The sequence below is a fragment of the Pelophylax lessonae genome (assembly GCF_965119305.1).
Source record: "Pelophylax lessonae genome assembly, chromosome: 8".
Classification (NCBI taxonomy): Eukaryota; Metazoa; Chordata; class Amphibia; order Anura; family Ranidae; genus Pelophylax; species Pelophylax lessonae.
The window spans coordinates 126,165,715-126,190,125 of NC_138775.1; the positions used below are offsets into that span (position 1 = coordinate 126,165,715).

Here is a 24,411-nt window from a genome sequence, read left to right on the forward strand (position 1 = left end):
GATAGATTACTCGTTACCCTGAAAAGTAACTGCGTTAAGTAATGCCGTTTACTTAAACGCAGTTACTACCAACACTGTATATCATACACTAGAGACGGACGTACTTCTACAAGAAATCCACTTCCCTGATTCCTACAACCCTTCCTTCATCCATCAGAGCTTCCCTCAATTTTACTTAGCGAATGCAGATAATAAGACATGAGGAGTAGCAGACTTATTTTCCAAGCACTTTTCATCCTCAAAAGGTACTTAAGGACCCTGAGGGCCGTTGCGTTCTACTAGTAGGCACCATTGATGGAGGGACTTACACATTTATTTAATCTTACACTCCAAGTGAGGTTCTTTTAATCTATGATAAAAGCTCTCAGATCCCATCTCAGGGGCACGGTGGTTATAGGGGGTGATTCTAATATAGCTTTTGACCACTCTTTGGATAAATCAGGGACTGGACCCTAAAGCACAAAACGCCCCCCTAGACAAAGTCTTAAAATAGCTCAGCGGCTAAATTTACTAGGCTTGATAGATATATGGAGGGAGATAAAACCCCCATACCAGAGACTACACACACTATTCCGCAACTCACCAAACCTTTGCCAGGATTGACAACATCTTTCTAAAATCGGCTTCGGTGCCTCTAGCTCTTTCTTCCAAAATCCGTGACACATCCCTCTCAAACCACTCTATGCTAATGTGGTCCCTTAGGCACTCCTTGGGAACAGTTGGTCTATTCAGATGGCGGCTCAATGAATTGCTTCTGAGGGATCCTGTGCAATGCTCAATTCTGGAAAAAACTGGGATGTAATATTTCTTAGATAATGACAATGATGCAGTCTCTCTGGCTATAGTTTGGGCAGCTCATAAACCGGTGTTGAGAGAGAAACTCATCCAAATTTCCTCTCAGCTAAAACAGGAGTGAAGTGTGGAAATTGAGAAACTAAATGGAGAATTTCTCTCTGCGAGTAAAAGCCACAAAGCGAACCCTAACCAAATCACATTAGCCCAGTTAGAAGACGCTCGGGTGAAACTGAATCTGGCCTTAACCAACAAAGCAGAAAAACATCTAAGATGGACAGGTGCTAGATTCTATTCCCAAAAAATATAGAGTTGGCTCTAAATTAGCAACTAAACTCAATCCGAAACCGCGTTCTCTATCTTTCCCCAAAATACGAACCCCATCAGGAGATCTGATCCAAAATCCTCTCCAGATCATGGAAACTTTCCAAGATTTCTATACCAAATTATCTAATTCACACGTTGCCCCCCGTCCCTCACAAACGAGAGGCCTTCTTAGGGGACCTTCCCATCCCCAAAATCTCCTGAAATCACAAGGATCTACTTGACAAACCTTTTAGGTCAGAGGAGATCCTGGAGACCATTAAAACCCTTAAATCTGGTTCAGACCGGACGGACTTTCAGTCACATAATATAAAAAATTTGGCCCTTCACTATCTTCCTACAAGCTCACTTTTTCAATTCCCTCCAAGATTGAGCCCCTCTTGGTTTCCGACTTGAAATCAGGTTATATTTCTGTCACCCCAAAACCGGGTAAGGATGGGAGTCAAGTCTGTAATTATCGCCCAATTTCTCTTATTAATAATGATCTAAAAATTATGACAAACATTCTTGCTTCAAGACTGTCTAGCTTTATTTTTAAATATGTTCATAAGGACCAGGTGAGTTTCATCCCGGGCAGGCAAGGTCCAGACCAGATTAGGAGAGCCATAGACATCGTATCCTGTATTGCTTCACTCCCGTTGGGATGGAGGCCCTCCTCAGGAGGGTTTTCTTCTACCTTTTGACCTCCAGAAGGCATTTGACTCAATTTCCTGGTCATATCTTTTTGATATCTTGAAAAGATGATGTTTTGGACAAAATTTCTCAGGTATCCTCCATCCATTGTATTCCTCCCATTCCTCCACTTTAGCCATAGCCATTAGATCTCACCCAGATATCAAAAGGAGTTCACCGTGGACCTCAGGAACATAAATGCGCATTGTTTGCAGATGACTTACTGCTCTTTCTCACTTCTACACTGATCTTGATGCCTAATGTTTTTCAGCTGCTTCATGATTTCAGGGCTTTCTCAGACCTAAGAGTGAACGTTTCCAAATCTTCAGTTTTAAATGTTTCAGTTCCTGCTAAATTAGTAGACCAGCTTCAGCATCACTTTCCTTTTGCATGGGCCTCGGACTCTATTCCTTATCTGGGAATCCAACTTTCAAATAATATAGATAACCTATATTCTGTAAATTACCCTCCCATGTGCTGGAAATTTGAGGAAGATTTGAAAAATTGGTCCAAATGGGGTCTATCCTGGTAGGATAAATTCTATGAAGATGACTTTACTCCCCAGATTATGGTACCTATTCCATTCCCTTCCCATACCCATAAAGAAAATGTTTATACTCAAATTCCAGTCTAAAATTTTACTCTTTGTGTGGGGGGAGAAAGGCCATCGACTAACTAAGCAAACTCTTTTCCGTCCGAAAACACAGGGTGGGTTGGGACTTCCCAAACTTTGGTGGCATTTCCAGGCGGCTCAATTGGCACAGTTTTCCATAGTATATTCCAGGGGTCCCAAACCTGATTGGGTTTCTATGGAGAGGCAGGCAGTCCCTCAGCATATCACTGACTTTCTCCTTTGGTGTCCCCTAAATGGAGACCCACGATTTTGGCCCCTACACTCTCCCACTCCCTATCATTGTTTACCGGTCTTCACTAACTCTCCTCTAATTTCCACATTGAAGCCACTTTCCCATATATTTCATAATCCGTTCTTTCCCCCTGGCATGAACATTCAGGCCTTCTGCTGGTGGATGAACAAAGAGCTTTCCAGAATAGGTCACTTTTTCAGCTTTCCAGAATAGGTCCTCTTTCCCTGGGGTATAAGTAAACTCGAAAATACCTTCTTATGAAAAATTCAGACTTTCCCAAGTTACACACTTTTTACAGACTATCTGGGATAACAAACCTGAACCCCTCATACTGTTATATGAACAATGGTGCTCCAAGATTATGGATCAGAGTGGTGGCATCTCTATCATCTATTCATCCCTGGCAAACAAGGGGAACAAACCTTCCTATGTCTAATCCTGGGAATCAGACTTGGACTTTCAATGGGAACCAGACAAGTGGTTTCAGTCTTTCCGAAGGGCATACACAGATGTCATTAATATTTCACTAAGGCAAATTAGAGGCAAATGTTAAAATTCTTACTAGATGGTACTATGTTCCAACTAAACTTGCCAAGATTTAACTTTTTTTTTTTTTTGAAAATTCTTTTTATTTGTTTCAAAAAGAACAACATACAAAAACACAGCCATTGGGCATTCCCTGGCTCAACAACAAGACAAAAAAGAACAAAATAAAATAAAATAAAAATACACAGCAACAAAAAGGCAAAAACAACCCCAAACAAGGCTGCACCCAACTGCTACTTCATAAGGGTGTTCAACGCACAAGGATCCCGGTGACAGGAGAAATCCGTTCACTGCGTGAAGGTCCATCAGATCAATAGAGAAGAAGATCTGAACAGAGTCCACTGCATGTAGGGGAAATAATTAGCAATAACAAATACAATTAAGGGTCCTAAGTCGATACAGCAGGGCCCCCCGCATCATTGGTAGTATCATCAGACTCCAACCAAATGTCCCACACCTTTGAGAATTTTTGCGGGCAACCCCTATTAGCATAGGTTGCTTTGTAAAGTGGGATTACTGAGTTCACAAGAGATTTCCACGAGGAAACGGTGGGTGCAGCAGGCTTCCGCCAGTGGAGAACCACCATTTTCCTAGCGTAGAACAACAGAAGTCCTAAAAGAGTGCGAGACGCCACAGAGTGGGCCAGATCATTCACAAGTCCCAGAATACAATACTCCAGCTTTAGAGGCACGCGGATGGTGGTCACTCGAGCAACAAAGTCCAGAATCCGGGTCCAGTACTCTACCAGGGGTGGGCAATGCCAAACCATGTGTGTATACGCGGCGTCCGGCGCTCCGCAGCGCCAGCAGACCGCAGGCGTATCAGGGAAGGCCCTGTGCAGTCGGGTCGGGGTTAGATGAAACCGATGAAGGATTTTAAACTGCACAAGGCGGTCCCTGGCGGCCACCAGGTGACGGAACGGGTAGTCCCAGACGTCCTCCCAGTCCTCCGCATCAAGGCCGGGAACCTCTGCCACCCAGAAGGCCTGCAGGACCTCCAGCCCCGAGTGCACACTGGGGAGCAGGGTACCATAGATAGTGGAGAGTGGTTTTTTTAAGGTCTCGTTTCGGAGAATGGCCTCTAAGTCAGCTAGCGTGAAGTCGCAAGAAAAATTACCGAACTGTTTGTGGAAGGCATGGCGGAGCTGCAGGTACCTGAAAAAGTGGGAATTGGGTAGGGAGAAATCGGCCTTCAGTTGGTCGAACGACGCAAGCTCCTCCCCCCGACAGATGTGAGAGAGAGACAGAATGCCCTTGGAGGCCCACACGGAGGGATCCGGGATGGAGAAAAACTCCGGTAACTCTGGATTCATCCATAGGGGGGAATTCGGGGAACGCCGACCAGGTCCCAACCGAATGTAGGGCAATTGCAACTTCCATGCCCTAATCACTGCCAACATCGAGACAGTGACAGGGTACGGGGCCCTCGGTCCACGCAGCAACAAGTTACGTAAAGCCTCATATGAGCCCAGCAGGCCCGCCTCCAGGGCTACCGCAGCATTGGAGGCATCCGAGATCAGCCAGTTGTGAGCATGCGTCAAAAGTCCCGCCACGAAGTAACGGAAAAAATCCGGACACGCCAGTCCCCCCCGAGTCCAGGGTCGCTGTAGGATCGTCAGTCGAAGTCTAGGAGGGCGAGAATTCCAGATAAAAGTAAGGATGCGAGAGTGGAGCCGACGAAAAACGGCCTTCGGTATCCAGACAGGGGAGTGACGAAGCACATATAGGAGAGGGGGCAACAGCTTCATCTTGACTAGGTTAATGCGGCCAATCAGGGTCAAGGGGAGATTAGCCCAGGAGCGCAGCTTGGTCCCGAATTTCAACAACAAGGGAGATAAATTAAGATCACAAAAGTCTCGAATGTCAGGGGATATCACTATGCCCAGATATTTGAGCCTGTCAGTCCAACACAGGGGCAAGGACGGGTCCGCGTGGGCACGGGCCCCCGCGTCCACCGGAAGGATAAGCGACTTGTCCCAGTTCACTCGCAGGCCAGACAAGGTGGTGAAGACTGCCAACAGATCCAGGGCCGAACGGAGCGACCGGCCGGGGTCCCGGAGGAAAAGGATAATATCGTCAGCATAAAGCGCCAACTTTTCCTCCAAGGACCCCACCCGGATCCCCCCGACCGCCCCGGAACCACGAACAGCCGCCGCCAGAGGCTCAACAGCCAAGGAAAACAAGGCAGGCGAGAGAGGGCACCCCTGGCGAGTGCCCCGCGCGATCGAAAAGGGACAAGACAGCCTCCCCCCCAACTTAATCTGAGCACTGGGGTGAGCATAAAGCATGGCAATCCATTTACAAAAAACAGGGCCAAAACCAAACCTTTCCAGAACTAACATCATGTAGGACCAGTCCACCGAATCAAAAGCCTTTTCTAAATCAAGTGCCACCATCACACGTGTACTCTGAGCCTCCGCTGGGACCTGCAAATGAGTGAACACTCTGCGTATGTTAATATCAGTGGATTTGCCTGGCATGAAGCCAGTCTGGTCCATGTTGACCAAGTAGGGAAGGACCTTCATCAATCTGTTAGCAAGCAGTTTGGTAAGTATCTTCAGGTCATAATTCAAAAGAGAAATGGGCCTGTAGGCCGAGCACAAAGTAGGATCCTTCCCCGGTTTATGAATTAGGACTATGTGCGCCAAAGACATGGACTCCGGGAGAGCTCCCAAGTCAAGGCAAGATGCATAGGTCTTCAAAAGCCTAGGAGCTAGTTCAGAGACATACATCTTGTACCAATCCCCCGGCAGGCCATCGGGACCAGGGGTCTTCCCAGGGGGGAGGGAGCGAATAGCCAGCTCGACCTCCTCCAACGTGAAGTCCGCCTCCAGGAGAGCCACGTCCTCCGGGGCCAGAGTGGGCAGCGCCAGCTCCCCAAGAGACCCCAAGTCCCGACCCCCCGGCGGGGGGGGGGTCCGCCCGGTACACACGTTCATAGAAATTACGAAATTCCAGGAGAATATCAGCAGGATCCCGAAGAACACTGCCATCCGCAGATTGTATGACTGGAACCACCGTCTGGAACCTAGAGTCCGCGGACAAGTTAGCCAAAAGCCTGCCGTTCTTGTCCCCGGACTCGAATATCCTGGCCCGCAGCGACCCCACCTCCGCCTCAGCGGCCGATGACACATGTAGGTGCAACGCCCTCCGAGCCTGGGCCAGGGAGGAGTACGCCTCAGGGGAGGGATCCAAGGCAAACGCAGCCTCGGACTCCTTAACCACTGCCTCCAAATCCGTCCTCACCGAGGCGCACTCCACCCGCGCAGCCTTAATAGCGGAGATATAGTCACCACGAATAGTGGCCTTGAAAGCATCCCAACACACCAAGGCGGATGTGGTGAGGTCATTAACCTCCCAGTACTGGGCAATCTTACCAGACACCCCCTCCACCACCCGTTGATTCTGAAGCCACCCACAGCCCAGCCTCCAGCCACCCCGCTCCCCCGGATCACCCAGCCGCAGCTGAATCTCAAGCGGGGAGTGATCCGAGAGACCGGCGGGCAGGTAGCCGGCCGACAGCACAAATGGCAGGACTGAGGGAGAGCAGAATGCAAGATCTATACGGGAGCCGGAGCGGTGTGACGAGGACACGTGAGAATAGAACCGATCCTGCGGGTGTTTCCACCTCCACAGTTCTGTGAGCTGCAAGGTCGAGGCCCAGGTGCACAGCTCAGAGCAGGATTGACGATTCGCATTCGAGGTGTCCAAGCCACCATCCAGGATGCTGTTAAAATCCCCAGCCACAAAGATGCGCTGGGTCGAGAATTCGGCCAAGCGATCATAAATGTGATACAACACAGCACTAGAAAAAGGTGGGGGGACATACACGTTGACAAAAATAAACAGTTTACCCGCAATCTCAAGAGCTAGGATAACATATTGACCCTTGGGATCCGTTATAACCCTCTCAACACGACAGGGCAGGGCCCTATGTACCAAAATGGAGGTCCCCCTGGCGTAAGTGGAGTAGGTGGCGTGGAAGGTATGACTCACCCAGCGCCTGCGTAGTGCCAATACAGCACTCCCCGTCAGGTGAGTCTCCTGGAGGAAGACCACATGTGGTTTAGAGGATTGGAGATATTTGAATAGCAAAGCACGCTTGAACTTGCTATTTAGGCCCCGCACGTTCCAAGATAGCACCCTAATGCGGTCAGCCATAGCATTGGGAGAGAAAATGGGGCAGGAGAAATAGGAACAGCGGCGGGGGAGCCAGGGGCCAGATGAGAGACCAACCACGCCACCCCTCAGTATCTAGTGCAGGGAAGCAAGCCGCTCGGGCAGCGACCCACAAGGAGTCAGCGACACACAGTGAAATAGCACATTGCACAATGAATAGTAAAACACAGTACGGGTATGCAGCCAAAAACCAAAAAAGAAAAAAAAGAAAAGACAATAAACAAGAACACATAGAAACCCCTGTCAGCCAGAGAGCAACAGTGCTACAGGCCAACTTCATCCCAAAAACCTAGAAGAAAAAACAACACACTATCGACTAGGAAAATGTCCAGCCAATAGACATCTGGCACTAGGCCAGGAGGGGAGTAGCCGGAGGGCTAACCAGAGGCAAGGCCGGCCGACGGTCCCAACAGTCCCAAGGACCAGGAACAGCAATCTTGTGGGAAAAGTCCAATAGAGGCCGTCACCAGCCCCAGCTCCAGGGACACATATGTAGAAAGGGGGAAAATAGCAAAAAACAAGGGCAAAAAAATAAAACTACTCAGGGGCATTGATGTGGAGAGTCAGAGAGCATCCGGGGAGAGGGGGTCCCCTCCAGTCACAGTCCAATAAGACAACTCAAAAAGGGGGGACGGAGGGGGGAACAGGGAGTCCAGCCAGCAAGGCCAACAGAGTAGGGACAAGGAAGCTCACCGCAGGCTGAGCAACCAAGCGTCCGCGTCATCAGGAGAATCAAAAAACTTGACAGAGCCAGCATGTTGCACACGGAGTCGGCTGGGATAGAGCATGGAATACTTGATTTCTTTTTCACGGAGCCTCCGCCGCACATCATTAAAGGTCTTCCTCTTTTTCTGAAGCTCTGCAGAGAAATCAGGGTATAGATGAACTGCAGCGTTTTCGTAAGGCAAAGTGTCATGCTTGCGGGCCTCACTCAGTATACGGTCCCTGTCACGATAGTTCAGGAAGCGGACCAAGAAGGGGCGAGGGGGGGCCCCAGGGATCACACGGCCTGTAGGGACTCTATGTGCCCTCTCAACGACATAGGTGGGAGCCAGGTCAGTAAGGTGCAGGAGGTCCTTGAAAAAACGTTCGGCAAAATCAGCAGGCCTATCCCCCTCAGCCCCTTCAGGCAGTCCCAGCACCCGCACATTATTCCGCCGCTGGCGGTTTTCGGCATCATCCGCCTTAGCTAATAGCATCTGAACTGTGTGCTGAAGGGAGGAAAGGGAGGCAGAGTGCTGGGTAGTGAGGTCCTCAGCCGAGGAGATACGCTGTTCAGTGTCCGTAAGCCTCCCCCTAATCTTGTCCAAGTCAGCCCGGATAAGATTGCACTCCTCCGCCAAATAATCAATCCTGGCCAATAAGGAAGTCTTACTCTGCTCAATGGCAGATAAAATCATGACAGTGTCACTTGCCTGGACCGGGATGGATGCAGATGGAGCAGCAACAGATTCCGCCGGGAGCTCCATGTTGGTAAGTAGAGCACGCAGGCCTTCCAAGATGGCGTCCGGAGGCACCGCCGGCGGGGAGGCCGGCTTCTGTTTTGCAGCGGCGGCCGCGGATTTACCCTTCCCAGGCATGTCGGACGTAGCCCACGGGTGTCCCGACCCTCCACAGGTCCGGTAACGGCAGGTAGAAGCGGGGTGAAGGATGAGAGAAACGAAGGATTAGTCAGGGTCCCCGGAGCTCCAGGCAGGCACGTCTGGTCCGCTCTACATCCGGTCACCGCCAAGATTTAACTTAATGCCTCCTCATTGTGTTTCAGGGGATGCAACCTTCTGGGTTCCATGTTTCATATCTGGTGGTCATGTACCCGCATTAGAAATTTCTGGAACAAATTTGTTCACCTCATATGGAGAGTCACTGGAGTCTCTGTCCCACAGTGCCCAACAGTTGCCCCCTTGAACAAAAGAATAGATAAAATTCCAAAATTCACCCAGTCCTTGATTCTTTTTATGTTGTTGGGAGCCAAGATTACGATTGAGAGAGCCTGGAAAATGCCCTCAGTCTCAATTTCGGCATCAAAACTGAAAATGTCTTTGATCATGTCTCAGAAACAACTGGTTGCTAAGCTTCGGGATAAAACAGAGAATTTGAGGCCACTTGGGTGCCCTGGGTGTTATATATTAAGGTCCTACTTTATCCTGGTCAGATATCTGCCTAAAAGAAGTCCCACGGTTAAACCTGGATCTACCTTGTTACATAGTTACATAGTTAGTCAGGTTGAAAAAAAAAAAAAAAAAAGACACAAGTCCATCTGGCTCAACCAATACAAATCAAAAAACAGTAAAGAAAACACAACCCTACAATCCCATATACACAATCCTATACCCGCAGTTGATCCAGAGGAAGGCGAAAACCCCCAGCAAAGCCTTATTCTATGTGCTACAGCAAAGCTTGTTCCACTACTCTCCTCCCCCTGTCCCAACTGCCCTACTACCTTGCTTTTTCCATGTACTTTCCTTACTATCCTCTTTTACCCTTCTTTTCATTAACTATTTTAGTGCCCAGAGACTGTGCACTACTGACAGATTGCAGTGTGTCTGTTTTCTGTGCCTAATACAACCGGTTTCTATCTCTCCTCTACACTGAATTCAGTGTAGATTCAGGCCTTGATGGGTTTACTCCAGTGGCCTTACAGGAGGCGGTTGATGGGTCATCACCCTGGTTTCCATGTCCCAGGAGAGGTCACCTCGCCCAGAGTTTAATCCCATTGGGGTGGGCTAGGGGGATTTGGATAGAGGACCTGCTAAGCAAACCAATATTGTCAGACCCTTGACTATAATGAATACATATGGAGGTTGGGGAACAGATCGGACACTTGTAATTGTTTCAAGTAGTCTCGCTTATTTTTTGGTGTTAAGTTGTTATTTATGTATCTGATCTTCTGACTTATAATTAAACAACTGTCACTACTTGTGCCTTACAGGCCTACATATTACTAGATTCTTGATGTTGCTTAATTTTTTCCAATAATCAATAAACATATTGAAAGTAAAAACTTTAAGGGTAAATAGCAGGAGAGTAAAAATGTCAGTTAAGGAAGCCTTTAGTGTTTTGTACAATCTCAAAAGCACTTCTGTTAATTTTCAATCTTCTAAGTGTTAGTGTAGGTTATCACCTAGAAGCAGGGGAATCATCAACTTTGCCAAGCTGAGAGTTAAGTAATCAACAGGGCAAATGGCTACATCGAACAGTAAGGAAACATGAGTAAAACAATTTGATACTGGAAGTTCAGACTATTACAAATACCGGTTTGTGACTTGTTCTCTTTAACATTTTAATTATCATCTCCAACAATAAATATACAAATAAGATATTAAATATAGTTTTACCTTTATTGGCTGCTTCCTCTGCCTCTTTATACATTCCAAGAAAGAAATATGTGCAAGCCAAATTAACCCATACATCAGGATTGCATCCTTCTTGTTGACTTGCACTCTTAAAAACCTAAAGGAAGAACATGCCAAATTATACTTATTATACTGTGTTACATAGTTACATTACATAGTTACATAGTAGGTGAGGTTGAATAAAGACAATAGTCCATCCAGTTCAACCTGTGTAGGTGTGTGTGGCTGTAATCATCTCACATACCCCTGAATGTTCTGATCCTTGAGATGTAAGTCTAAGAGTCTTTTGAAAGCCACCATACTACCCGCAGAAACCACCTCTTGTGGTAGAGAATTCCACAATCTTGTAGCCCTAACAGTAAAGAACCCCCCACGTTGCCTGAGGTTAAAACGCTTCTCCTCTAATCGCATTGTATGCCCTCGAGTCCTCATGCAATCCCTTCGAATGAACAGCTTTTTTTCTAAGCTGGGATCCCCATTAAGATATTTATAAATTGCTATCATGTCCCCCCTCAGACGTCTCTTCTCCAGGGAGAATAAATCGAGCGATTGTAGACGCTCTTCATAGTCAAGGTCCTCCAATCCCCTAATTAGTTTAGTTGCCCTTCTCTGGACTCTCTCCAGCTCCAACACATCCCTCCTGAGGACTGGCGACCAGAACTGGACAGAATACTCCAGATGCGGTCGGACCAGAGTTTTATAAAGTGGAAGGATTATAGTCTTATCTCTGGAATACATCCCTTTCTTTATGCATGCCAATATTCTGCTGGCTTTGGCAGCTGCCGCTTGACATTGCATGCTGTTGCCTAATCTATCATCAACCAAGACTCCCAGATCCTTCTCCATTTTTGATTCCCCCAAGGGTTCCCCTCCTAACGTGTATTGTGCTTTTATGTTTTTAGTCCCCAAGTGTAAAACCTTACACTTCTCCACGTTAAACCTCATTTGCCATGTCGTTGCCCACTCTGTAATTTTGTCCAGGTCATTCTGTAGGATATCTGCTTCATGCTGTGCAGTTATTGCTCTGGCCAATTTTGTGTCATCTGCAAAAACTGATATCGAACTACTGATCCCGACCTCAATGTTGTTTATGAATAAATTGAACAAGGTTGGTCCCAGGACTGAGCCCTGGGGCACCCCGCTTACTACGTCAGACCAGTCTGAGTATGCGCTGTTTATTACCACTGTTAATACCCAATTAAATTTTTTAGCATGCTAAATAACTCCAGGCATTAAGTAAAATCAATCAATCAATGAACCGCTTTTTCTATCAACTGATGCCGAAAAGGCTTTTGATAGATTGGACTGGGATTATATGCTATCGACACTGTGATATGTTGGCTAGGGCCTGGATCTAAATCAACAGGAGGTTTGTCTTTCATACCATTCCATAGTATAAAAATGGGTACAATTGGAAGAAATTATAAGTAGATCACCTTTGGGCCAGGCAATCTGAGGTTTGTCTAAGGATCTGGCCCCCAATACAATGGAGACTTTAAGAATTTGGGACAACCTACATAAAAGCATGCTATGGCAATATAATAGACCTTTAATGCCCCAAACTACTTCCCGCCAGGGAAGGAGAATATGATCTATTTAAAATGTACCTCCTTTAGATTGTTTGAGATTAAAGAATGTTCTAAATGGGAATCCCCTTTGCTCAATATTAGAATGACGAGGTAGGTGCAGTCCACACCGTGGGATATCTGGAAATCCAGGCAACTCCAGCATTTTGTAGATTCCCTGCCAAAACCTCTTTGCTCCGTTTTTGAGCTCAACCCATTGAAAAGACTTGTGGACCAAGGGGGATAAATAGACATGGTATACCTAATAATTACAGGATGTTGATTTTGCCCCTGGATTTGAAGCCCCATGTCTTTTGATGAGCTGGAAAAAGGATTTCAGTCAATCCCTCCCTGAAGTGTTAAAATTATAGATTATTTGTATTCTACCTCAATGGACATGAAGATAAAATAAATTAATTACACACTGCTAAGTGGTACTATGTTCCATCAAAATTACACAAGATTAACCCAGATGTATCATCCCTGTATTGGAGGGAGTGTGGGAGCAAGGGAACACATGCCTATATGGTGGCACTGCCCTTTGATTCAGTTATACTGGGAAAAAAATCTTGAATTTAACCATTTAAGGACAAGGCCTTTTTCTGGAACTTTTTGTTTACAAGTTAAAATCAGCATTTTTTGCTAGAAAATTACCTAGCACACCCAAACATTATATATATATATATATATATATATATATATATATATACACAGATATAATGCAGATATCAATATATTTTCGCCACATATTTGTTGTAACTAACTTTTATAGGATATGCGCTGTGGGTAATATCCATCATATTACCAAGTCCTTATATTTCACCCTCAGGAATGTCCACAGCAGCAATCCCATAGTCAAACTTTGATTATGCACAGTGTTTAAACACTTGGTATCACAATTTTATCACCTTACTTTTTGCACAGTATTATTCACCACCACCCTGCCCCAGGATATGCGCTGTGAGTAATATTCATTATTACACGCAATTTCCAGTGTCACCCTTAGGGGTCATTCACAGCAGCAATCCCATTGCTACATTTTCAATAGTAATTGGCGCGAGTGTTTTCTCACACATACAAGTATAGCAAGAATCCTGCAGGTAGAAGGTGGCAACGGCCATCTTGCTACACCCCGCATTGCTCAGCCACAAACTGATTATATAGTGAAATAGAAGTTGCGGTGAAATAGTCTATTTTAGTATATAAGGTCAGTTTACTGCTAAAATAAATGTAAAATTCAAGACTTGCGTGGGTGTAAGAAGATGTCACATTAGGAAATCTATTGGAACGCACAGCCGCCATGTTGATACGCATGGCACACGCTCAGTAGGTTATTCTAGTCTGTACTTCACTTCCGGTAGCAGACACTGATAGGTAGTGGTATTCTGACAGAACACCGGATCATTTTCCCCGCTGCCAATAAGCGAGGAAAAGGACTGGGAAGCGGCGGGAGGGGCACCTCTCCTGCCGCTCATAAAAGTGATCCCACGGCGAATCTGTCACCGGGACCACTTTTTTTGAGAAAGACAATTGCCCGCCCAACGGTATTTAAAGTCAAAGTAGCGACGTATAACTGCGGCGGGCGGTCCGGAAGTGGTTAATCAAGGTGATTAGCAATTCTGAAGTTAGGCAAGACCCCTGGCAATGTCTGTTTCATGCCACAGGTGAACCAAGGAAAAAATACAGAGCATCTATTACTTAATTTCTATTGAATGCAGCAAAAATACTAATCCCTCACCGTATGGAGGACTTGACTGCTACACTGAAAAACACTGAGGTGCAGACCTGGGACCAATGGAGGCCCTGGGTGTACTTCACAGGCACAGATGCATACCTGCAGGATATTGGATGAGCTGCTGCAAGGTACATTTCGCCCGCTAGGGATCGCACCCTAGTGGTCCTGCTCTGGTCCTCTCCCTCTCCCCCCTCCCTTCCCTTCGTCTCCTCTGGTTTCTCCTTTCTCCCCTTCGTCTCCTCTGGTTTCTCCTTTCTCCCCTATCTCTTTCTCCCACCTGCCCCCCCCCCCCCACCTCAGTCTATAGTCCTTTCTCCACCCCTTACTTGTGAGGCCTTTATATGTCTTACTGGCTATTTTGCCTATATATTTTCCAAGTTTATCAGGACCCGTCCTTCCGGGACAGTAGGTTAGGTGCACTTGGACCTGTCAGGTCAATTTTTGCCTTTCCCTAACCAAGTATTTCATACAAGCCGAGTGCACCTACTTCTCTTAAACTCTAAAATTGTACCTGCATAGTACTTCAGTTCCTTAGTTCAATGTCATAACCATTTTGTTGCTGACATCAAAACTTTCACGATTGTATGCAGTTATATTTGACTGTTGACTTCTGTGTGTTATTTACCGTGACATTATTTTTGTATAGTACTTTGCTTTCAATAAAGAAATAAAAAAAAATAAAAAAATACTTTTTTAGGGGGTGAATATAAGGAAGGGAGGAATTGGGGGGATGGACAAAAGAACACAGTAAGTTAGGGTGGAATTGGGGTTGCAGCTATAGGCAGCTTTTCCCTGGGCTTACACCTTAATCAACAACAAAAGTTCACATATTATTATGTTTTGCATGGGTTCTGTCACTGCTTATTTTCTTGGGGTGTTTTTTTTTTTTTTGGAGTGAGGTCACTTGGAGATTTAGGGGTGTGTAGTGTTTTGTATAGGAATAGGAATATGTTTATTGAAATAGAATGGCCAAATGAGGCTAAATGGGTTAATAGGTGGGTGAGAAAGGGGGGGGGGGAGAGAAGGGAATGGGAAGTAATGGGTAGAATCAGGGAGGTTGCCATTTGGGGACCCCCCTGGTACTTCCCTCCTAATAAAATATAAATAGTTTACACATATTTTTGGTTAGCTTTGCTATAGTGGTTTTTCCCCTGGGGGTGTTTTGTTTTTTTGGGAGGGGGGTACGTAGGATCTAGATAGAGAGGTTGGAAAAACTAATAACTATTACTGTTTTTTCTGATGCTTATTTTAGGAATAACACCTGTGCTTTTGTGTGTTTCTGATTGTTTTGTATTGTTATGTTTTTTATAAATTGAATACAAAGAATTTAAAACTGAACCGCTATTGCAATTGTAGTGACACTGGGAAATCCTCTCAATTTAAAGAAGTTCACCTTTTAAATAATAAATGCACATCTTTTTGCAGGTAAAAAAAAAGCTAGATTTTTGACTTCCCGTAAAATCCTTTTCTTTGAAGTTCATTGACAGACGCAGCTCCATATTCTTCTTGACCATTGGGTTATGCTGCCCCCTACAGTAGTAGGACACTAGGCAGGAAAAGACTTTACAACGCCTATGGAGAAGTCCCTGCAGGCATACACCCACACACACTGCTATAGCCTTCAGTTTTGTAATAAGCAGTGCTTAGAAGAAAAAAACTCCATCCCACTCATAATTAGAGGTGTGGGTGCTGCGTCTGTCAATGAACTTCAGAGAAAAGGATTTTACGGTAAGTCAAAAATCCAGTTTTCTTTATCGTTCATTGAAAGATGCAGCTCCTTATTCTTCTTGACCATTGGGACATTCCAAAGCAGTATTTGCATGAGGGGTGTGAAAAACAATGCAGAGAAAGAATGTAATTTCCCAAAGGCTAAACATAGACAACCAGGTAACATGGAGTTCAACCAGGAACAACTGGAGCTCACCTAGAAAAAACATACACCCTCAAAAAGAATATTTTCTCTTTTAAAAAGCAGCCTGCAAAACCTTGTGGCCAAAAGAAGCATCCGAGGATGCCAACACATCTACTTTGTAGAATTTTGTGAACATGTGCACAGACGACCAAGTTGCCGCCTTGCAAACTTGCATTACGGACGCCTGATGGCGAAAAACCTCAAGAAGCACTCAGCGCCCTAGTAGAATGCGCCTCCACAGGGAAAGGTGGAACCTGACCCTTCAGAGAATAGACTGTACCACCATGTGCTTGATCCATCTAGATATGGTCGCAGAAGATTCAGCCAATCCCTTACGAGAGCCTTCGGTAAAGACAAAGGCCTTCAAAAAATTCAAGACTGAGTGGTCATTGGCAGCATTCAAGCATTACAAAGAGTGTAATAAGAAATGTAAAGACAAAATCAAGGCGGCTAAAATAGAACACGAGAGACATATAGCGGAAGAGAGTAAAAAGAACCCCAAAAAATTCTTTAAGTATATAAACGGTAAGAAAGCGAGGCCAGAACAAATTGGCCCCATAAAAGACGACAAAGGGAATATGGCCACAGAGGACAGAGAAAAGGCGGAAGTGTTAAATAATTTCTTCTCTTCAGTCTTCACAGAAGAATCGGAGGGCTACACTAACCCAACTGGTAAGGCTAATCTAAATAGTACACCTCAGGAAGTACTGCCATGGCTAACAGAGGATAGACTTAGAACTAAACTAGAGAAACTTAACATAAATAAATCACCGGGACCGGATGGCTTGCACCCGAGGGTTCTTAAAGAGCTCAGTCAGGTGATTGCCAGACCATTATTCTTGATCTTTAAGGATAGTCTACAGACGGGTATGGTGCCAGCTGATTGGAAAAAAGCCAACGTGGTACCAATATTCAAAAAAGGGCCAAGATATATCCCGATTCCCGGGTAACTATAGGCTGGTCAGCCTAACATCAGTAGTCTGCAAGATTTTGGAGGGGATGTTAAGGGACCACATACAAGACTTTAGTAATGAAAATGGTATTATTAGTAGTAATCAGTATGGATTAATGAAAAATCGTTCTTGCAAAACCAATCTATTAACCTTCTATGATGAAGTGAGTTGCCATCTAGATAAAGGTAAGCCTGTGGATGCGGTGTATGTAGACTTTGCAAAGGCCTTTGACACCGTTCCCCACAAACGCTTACTGTTCAAACTAAGGAAGGTAGGTATGGACCATAAGGTGAGTACCTGGATAGAGAACTGGCTCCAGGGGAGAGTTCAGAGGGTGGTGATAAATGGGGAGTACTCGGATTGGGCGGGTGTGGAAAGTGGGGTCCCCCAAGGTTCTGTCCTGGGGCCAATCCTGTTTAACTTATTCATAACTGATCTAGAGGAGGGGATATCCAGCACAATTTCAGTATTTGCGGATGATACTAAATTAAGCATGCCAATATCTTCTATGCAGGATGTGGAAACCTTACAAGAGGATCTGAACAAAATAATGGGGTGGGCAACTACATGGCAGATGAGGTTTAATGTTGAAAAATGTAAAATAATGCACCTAGGCATCAGTAATGCGAAAGCAAGCTACTCTCTGGGGGGGGAAACCTCTGGGTGAGTATAGGATGGAAAAGGACCTGGGGGGTACTGGTAGACAACAGGCTTGGCAGTGGCATGCAATGCCAAGCCGCTGCAAGCAAAGCGAACAGAATACTGGGATGTATAAAAAAGGGGATTCACTCCAGAAATAAAGAGATTATTCTCCCTCTCTACAAGACTCTGGTCCGGCCACATCTGGAGTATGCTGTCCAGTTCTGGGCACCGGTCCTCAGGAAGGATGTGCTGGAACTGGAGAGAGTCCAGAGAAGGGCAACAAAAATAATTAGAGGAATGGAGGACATCAGCTATGAGGAAAGACTACAAGCACTGAACTGATTCTCTCTGGAGAAGAGACGATTGAGGGGGGATATGATAACAATGTACAAATACTGTACTGGTGACCCTAGCATAAAGAACAAACTTTTCAGAGAAAGGGAATACAATAAGACACGTGGCCACTCAAGAAAAGATGGTTTAAGCTAAAAATACGTAGGGGGTTCTTTACTGTCAGAGCAGTGGGGATGTGGAATTCTCTTCCACAAGCAGTCGTATCACCAGGGAGCATTGATAGTTTCAAAAAACTATTAGATGGGCACCTTAAAGACCACAACATACAGGGGTATACAATGTATGGTTCACAGCAAACACACACACACACATCATAGGTTGAACTGGATGAACTGATGTCTTTTTTCAACCTCACAAACTATGTAACTATGTAACAAAGAGAATCTGATTTCCTGAAAGATCCAGTAGCCGCCAGGTAAACTCTAATTGCCCGAACCACATGGGCGCTTGGGCTTAGGACAAAGTGAAGGCAGCACCATGTCTTCATTCAGATGAAAATCAGAAACCACCTTAGGAAGAAACGACTGATTAGGTCGAAGTACAACTTTATCTCTGTGGACCACCAGAAAAGGTGAACGGCAGGACAGCGCCACCAATTCAGATACTCTGCTGGCAGAAGTAATAGCCACCAAAAAGGCAACCTTCTGAGAAAGTGTAAGCAGAGGAATCCCCCTAAAAGTTCTCAAAAGGGAAAGGTTTGAAAAACAGACAATACCAAATTAAGATACCACGGAGGTAACGGGGATCGCCTCGGAGGAGCCACATGGCGAACGCCTTGTACAAAAGTGCGAATCAAGGCATGCATAGCTAAAGGACATTGGAAAAACACAGCCAAAGCCGACACTTGGCCTTTGATAGTGCCCAAAGCCAACCGCTGTTCAACCCCATTTGACGAAAGGTCAAAATCCTAGCCCCCGAAAGAAGGCGAGGATGCACCTTTAGCGATTCACACTATGAGATGTACGATTTACATGTACGATGATAGATCTTCCTACAAGTAGACTTTCTGGCCTTCAACAGTGTAGGAATCATTGAATCAGAAAAACCTCTATCCTTCAATACCTGGCTTTCAACATCCATGGCTTTAAAGCCAGCGACTGTAAAGCAGGATGGAAGATCCGCCCTTGAGACAGCAGATCTTCCCTTAGAGGAAGTCTCCAAGGAGCATCAGCGACCAACCTTACCAGATCTGCGTAGCAAGACCGGCAAGACCAGTCTGGGGCCACAAGAATGACTGGAATCCCTTCCACCTCTATTCTGCACAGAAGCCTCGGCAGGAGTTTCAGCGGAGGAAATACATAGGTCAGCTGATATTGACCCCAAGGAGACACCAGTGCGTCTGTGGCATCGGCCAGAGGATCCTGCGACCTGGCTACAAACCACTGAACCTTATTGTTGAGTCGAAAAGCGAACAGGTCGACATCGGGTGTCCCCCACCGTACACACAGGAGGTGAAACACCTCTGGGTGCAGGGACCACTCCCCCTGATCAACACCTTTCCACACCTTGGCTGTGCACTGCAGAAAGAGCTGGAACAAACTTTTCCACCCAATTCAGGATCTCTGCCACCTCCCGGGCCATCAAGACACTCTTGGTGCCCCCTTGATGTAAGCCAAGCCCGTGGCATTGTCCCATTGAATCCGGACTGGACAACCCAAACGATTTGTCCAGTGACTCAGGCAAAGCTTTATCGCTCTGAGTTCCAGAATATTGATCTGGTCTGGAATCTTTTACTGTCCAAGACCCCTGGACACTCCCCCAGCACTCCTCCCCAGCTGGACAGGCTGGCATATGTGGTTACCACAGTCCAATACAGTGGGAGGAAGGACTTGCCCTGGCGTAGTGCTAACGAGTGAAGTCACCATAATAGAGCAGTCCTTGTGTTGTGACTCCACCGAATCATAGTGTCCATGGACTTTGGATCTTTGTTCCATTTGACAAGAATCTCACTTTGCAAGGGTCTTGTGTGGAACTGAGCAAACAGAACCGCCTCGAAGGTTGATACCATCAGACCTTAGGCCTGCATGCAAGTCTGCAGAGAGGACAGATTGCTGGCTAACAGCATACGAATTGCCCCCTGCAACTTTTGCAGCTTTTTCGGGGGAAGAAAAACCCTCGACGAAGCAGAGTCCAGAGTCAGGCCCAGATAATCCAGTTTTAAGGATGGTACCAGGGCAGATTTTTTTAAAATGGATTTTCTACCTGAACTCTTGCAGAGTCCGTACAGTGATTGTCAAGTTGCCCAACAGGGCTGAATGTGAGTCTGCTCTTAAGAGGAGATCATCCAGGTACCCCAGTACTGTAATCCCCCATTCTCGCAGTTATGCCAACACCAGAGCCAACACTTTGGTGAAGACCCTGGGGGCGCAGGTGAGAAGACCAAAGGGTAATTCCACAAATTGATAATGCTCTTCTCCTACAGTGAAGTGAAGAAAACGCTGGTGTCCAGCGTAAATAGGGATGTGTAGATATGCTTATCCTTGACAACTATGGAGGCCAAAAAGTCTCCTTGGTGTAGAGACACCACCATGGGCGTTCGCAGGTAGGGGCAAGGGGGGAAAATGCCCCCCCTCCCCCGGGAATCTCAACTTCCCCTTTCAAGTAGTTGTTAAGCCACTTTATACCATCCTGTCTGGTCTGTTTATTAATCCTGTGTGTCTGTGTATGTGTTTTAAAAAAATAAGCTGTTCTTTACCAGTTTTCAGAGGGCCGAGCACCACTCACATGAGCTCTCTCCTCTTCCCATCTGACAGCTTCCTGCAGCGAGCGGGGCCGAGGATTCCTCACTGATGTCAGTCGGGAGGGGAGGAGAAGGGGAAAAGAGAGGCTGCGGTTGACGTGCGCGGCGAGTGGCGCTCTGAAAACTTGTAAAGCATGGCTTATTTTTATATAACACAGACACAGGGGCCCACAGGATAATTAAACAGACTGTAGACAGGATATGAAAACTACAGCAGCAGGAGGAGAGGGGGGGTTGGCACTGACACAGGAGCAGACAAGCAGGGAAAGAGGGGGGAGAGAGGACAGAGGAGGACAGGAGGCACGTAAATTGACCACAGTGTCAGGGCTCAGAAGTCATGGTATACTGTGGTCAGTTTACAGAGGGGAGGACATAGCCAGGTAGGATCAGACAGGTATTTTAGGTGATATAAGGGGCCAAATTACACAGCAAAGCATTGGGCTGTATGACATGCTTTCAGGGAACAGGATCATTTTTTTTTTTTTTTTTTTTAGGTTAACAAATGCTTTAAAAATAAATGCTGCTGTTTGCGCTTTAAAAATAAATACTCAAAATAAGAATAATGACTAAGACCCTCCCCTTCATGACATTGTTGAAAAGGGGCAGAGCATGGATGATCTTAAAATGATGCCCCCGCCTGAAAAAAGTTCTGCGGACGCCCATGGATGCCATTACCGTGCGAATGGACTCCATTTGAAACTTCTGTACCCGCACAAAGTGGTTCAGAGCCTTGAGGTCCAGGATTGGATGTACTTTGCTTTCTTTCCTGGGCACAGTGAACAGGTTTGAATAGAACCCCCAAAAGCATTCCTGAGAAGGAACCGGCACAATCACCCCTTGGGACAGCAGATCTTGTACTGCCTCTCATAGATCCCTTAACCAAGGGGTGTCCAAACTATGGCCATTCAGCTGTTTAGGAACTACAATTCCCATGAGGCATTGTAAATCTCTGACCATTCACAGACATAACTAAGCATGATGGGAATTGTAGTTCCTGAACAGCTTGAGGGCCATACTTTGGCCATGCTTTAACCAGTCTGGAGATAGGCATGGATTGAACGGGAAGAACCTGTCCGACGGTCGAGACCTTAATTCGATCTTGTAACCCGATTGGATCAGTTCGTGGACCCATTTGTCCTGAATCAAGGAAGTCCATGGTTCCAGAAAGAAGCGAAGACGTCCCCCAAACCCCAGAAAAGGGTGAGGGCGTCCCTTCATGCAGACAAGGATTTGGACGCAGATCCAGATTGGCCTTTTCTCGGCTTATCCGACCATGTCTTCTTGGAGCCCTCAGAAGACCTCAATGGCTTAGCTCCTTTCTCCTGCGACCCAGAGGTATGAAAGGGCTGCCTATGAGTAGTAAATGAAGGCCCACGTCTATTACACGGTGCCTTGCCCTTGGTGGATTGGGGTAGAAGAGTACTCTTCCCACCCGTTGCTGTCAAAATAAATAAATCAGCGCTGAAGCTGAATGGCGTACCTACAAAGCAAACCACGGTTAATGATAAAACACAGTATCAATAAAACATTAACTCAGTAAAACAACTTTTTTTTTTTTTTTTTTACTGCAATCTGTGCCAAAAAAAAAAAGAGTAAAAAATATATGGCAAAGCATAGGGGCAATCCATTCCTATGTCCACCCTGCCCCTAAACTTTGTCATATATGCTCTTTTTTTTATTTATTTTTTTTTGTCTTATTTTTACACTTTTATTATAACTATAAACGTTCCAGGTTAGGGTCTCTCAAAATGCGATAGCCATCTAACATCTTTCGAGACCCTGTGTGTAAGTGTGCCCTAGACTGTGCCGTGCTGTACCCTATACTAATACTCCACTAGTGTGTGGTAGCAACGGAAACAGTCACCGATGCGGAGACCAGGATTGCCAGGACAGGAGGGACAAAAATAACAGGTGTCACGCCTACATCCGCGCTTGCTATAGACAGGACATCTTTTTTGGGGTGTTCTTTGGGTAGGGGTACCAGGTAGGACATCCCGAAAATGCCTCTCATGCAGCTGAGCCACTGTATCTTGATTGGGAAATTGGGCCACAGCACCTCCTGGATACAGAAGGGCTGTGATGATCTCTTCCTGGAATTTTAGGAAGGAACCACTTCGTCCAGGAGCTTTTTATAGCACATAAGCGTTGAAAAGAGGCAACTAAAATAAGTATACAGACACTTTTTTGTACAATTAATTGCGCCTCAAGCAGGCTCTCTCCCCCTGACTAAATGGGGCATTTACAAGCCGTTGGGGGAAGCTCCGGCGATTAGATCGCACGGTGCCACATGCGCCAATTCCTAATTGAAAGAGATATCTAAAAAGTGGCACGCTTGTATAAAAGTTTTTTCAAAAGTTTAAAATGGATTCCTCTGTACCAAAAGGCCTTAATGTAGAATTTGATCTTAATTGTTTCATTAGTGATTTTTAATCTTCAGATATCCCTATATACCTCATGTATTTAATATATTAAGCATAAAAAGTTTTATTAGTGATTTTAGATATTTAAAAAATTATTGAGTTCACCCTCCGTATTTTATTTTATTTTATTTATTGCACAAATACACCTTATACAATTTCTCCCCATATGTTTTGCTTTATAATATCCTAGCATATGGAAGAAGATAATTGAGAGAATTGATTAGAACCCTATGGACCTTGAGGTCAACCACAAGAAAGTCCCTGTATAAAATGTTAGAAGGACTTCACATCCTCCCCACTTGTCTATTCATATCCCTTATGGGTCCCTAGCACTAACTTTACGTGGTTATACCGGGATGATGCCTCTAGCTAGAGGCATCATCCCGGTACCGTTGTTTAGAGCCGGCGGTCGGCTTTCTGTCGGTAATGACCGATGAGGCTCGGGAGCAGCTCAATCATTCCCCTGGCGAGCGGGAGGGGACGCCCCCGGGGACGCCCCCCCCCACCTTCCGCGGCTCTGCCTGGGTCTCCCGTCCCACCGGGAGACCTGAGCAGCTAGCCGGCACAATCTAAGCTGGATGCGGCTTTGATCGGGTCTCCGATGACGTAACCCACGGAGGGGGCGTCCATGACATCACGTCCGGGTTACTCGGCTGCTAAAGGCAGCAGATTCAAAAAACTAGTGTATTCAAAAAATGCAGTTTTCTGCGTTTTGAATACATGGAAGTGTAGTGGAGGGGTCTAGGGTCTTTTAGACCCTCGATCTCTCCATAAAGAGTACCCGTCACTGCATATTGCTGTCACAATGGATGTTTAAATTTATTTTTAAAAACCTGTGTTAAAGTTAAAAGTAAATAAATAAATAAATAGGAAAAAAAAAATAATTTTAGCTGCCCCCGTCGCCGTTAGCTCGCGCACAAAAGAAAACGTATATGGAAGTCGAGCCGCGAATGAAATCACTGTTCAAACCACACATGTGAGGTATCGCTGCGATCGCCAGAGCGTAAGTAATAATTTAAAAAAAGAGCTACACTCTAACTCTAAACTGGTAACCGTTAAAATTTTTTAAAGCGTCGGCTATTGAGATTTCTATTGACCGTAGTTTGTCGCCATTCCACGGGGGTGCGCAATTTTAAACCGTAACATGTTGGGTATCTATTTACTCAGGGTGACATTATCTTTCACAATATACAAAAAGAATGGGCTAACTTTACTGTTTAGTTTTTTTAAATGCAGTGAAATGTGATTTTTCGTAATTTTTCAAAAAAAAAATTGTTTTAAAGACCGCTGCGCAAATACCACAAAAAAAATATTGCAATGGCCGCCATTTTATTCTCCAGAGTCTTTGCTAAAAAATAT

General features: G+C 45.6%; 1 protein-coding gene across 2 annotated transcripts in view; it reads right to left on the bottom strand.

The window, feature by feature from the left end:
• The window catches only part of IFT56 (intraflagellar transport 56), a gene marked incomplete at its 5' end in the record, with an annotated part of 385,523 nt that overhangs the window by 317,782 nt on the left and 43,330 nt on the right, over positions 1–24,411 (bottom strand). For both annotated transcript variants that reach the window (XM_082266190.1, XM_082266189.1), the window contains one exon: positions 10,714–10,828. In XM_082266190.1, the coding sequence (XP_082122316.1) occupies positions 10,714–10,828 (115 nt within the window). The remainder of the gene's footprint in view (positions 1–10,713; positions 10,829–24,411) is intronic.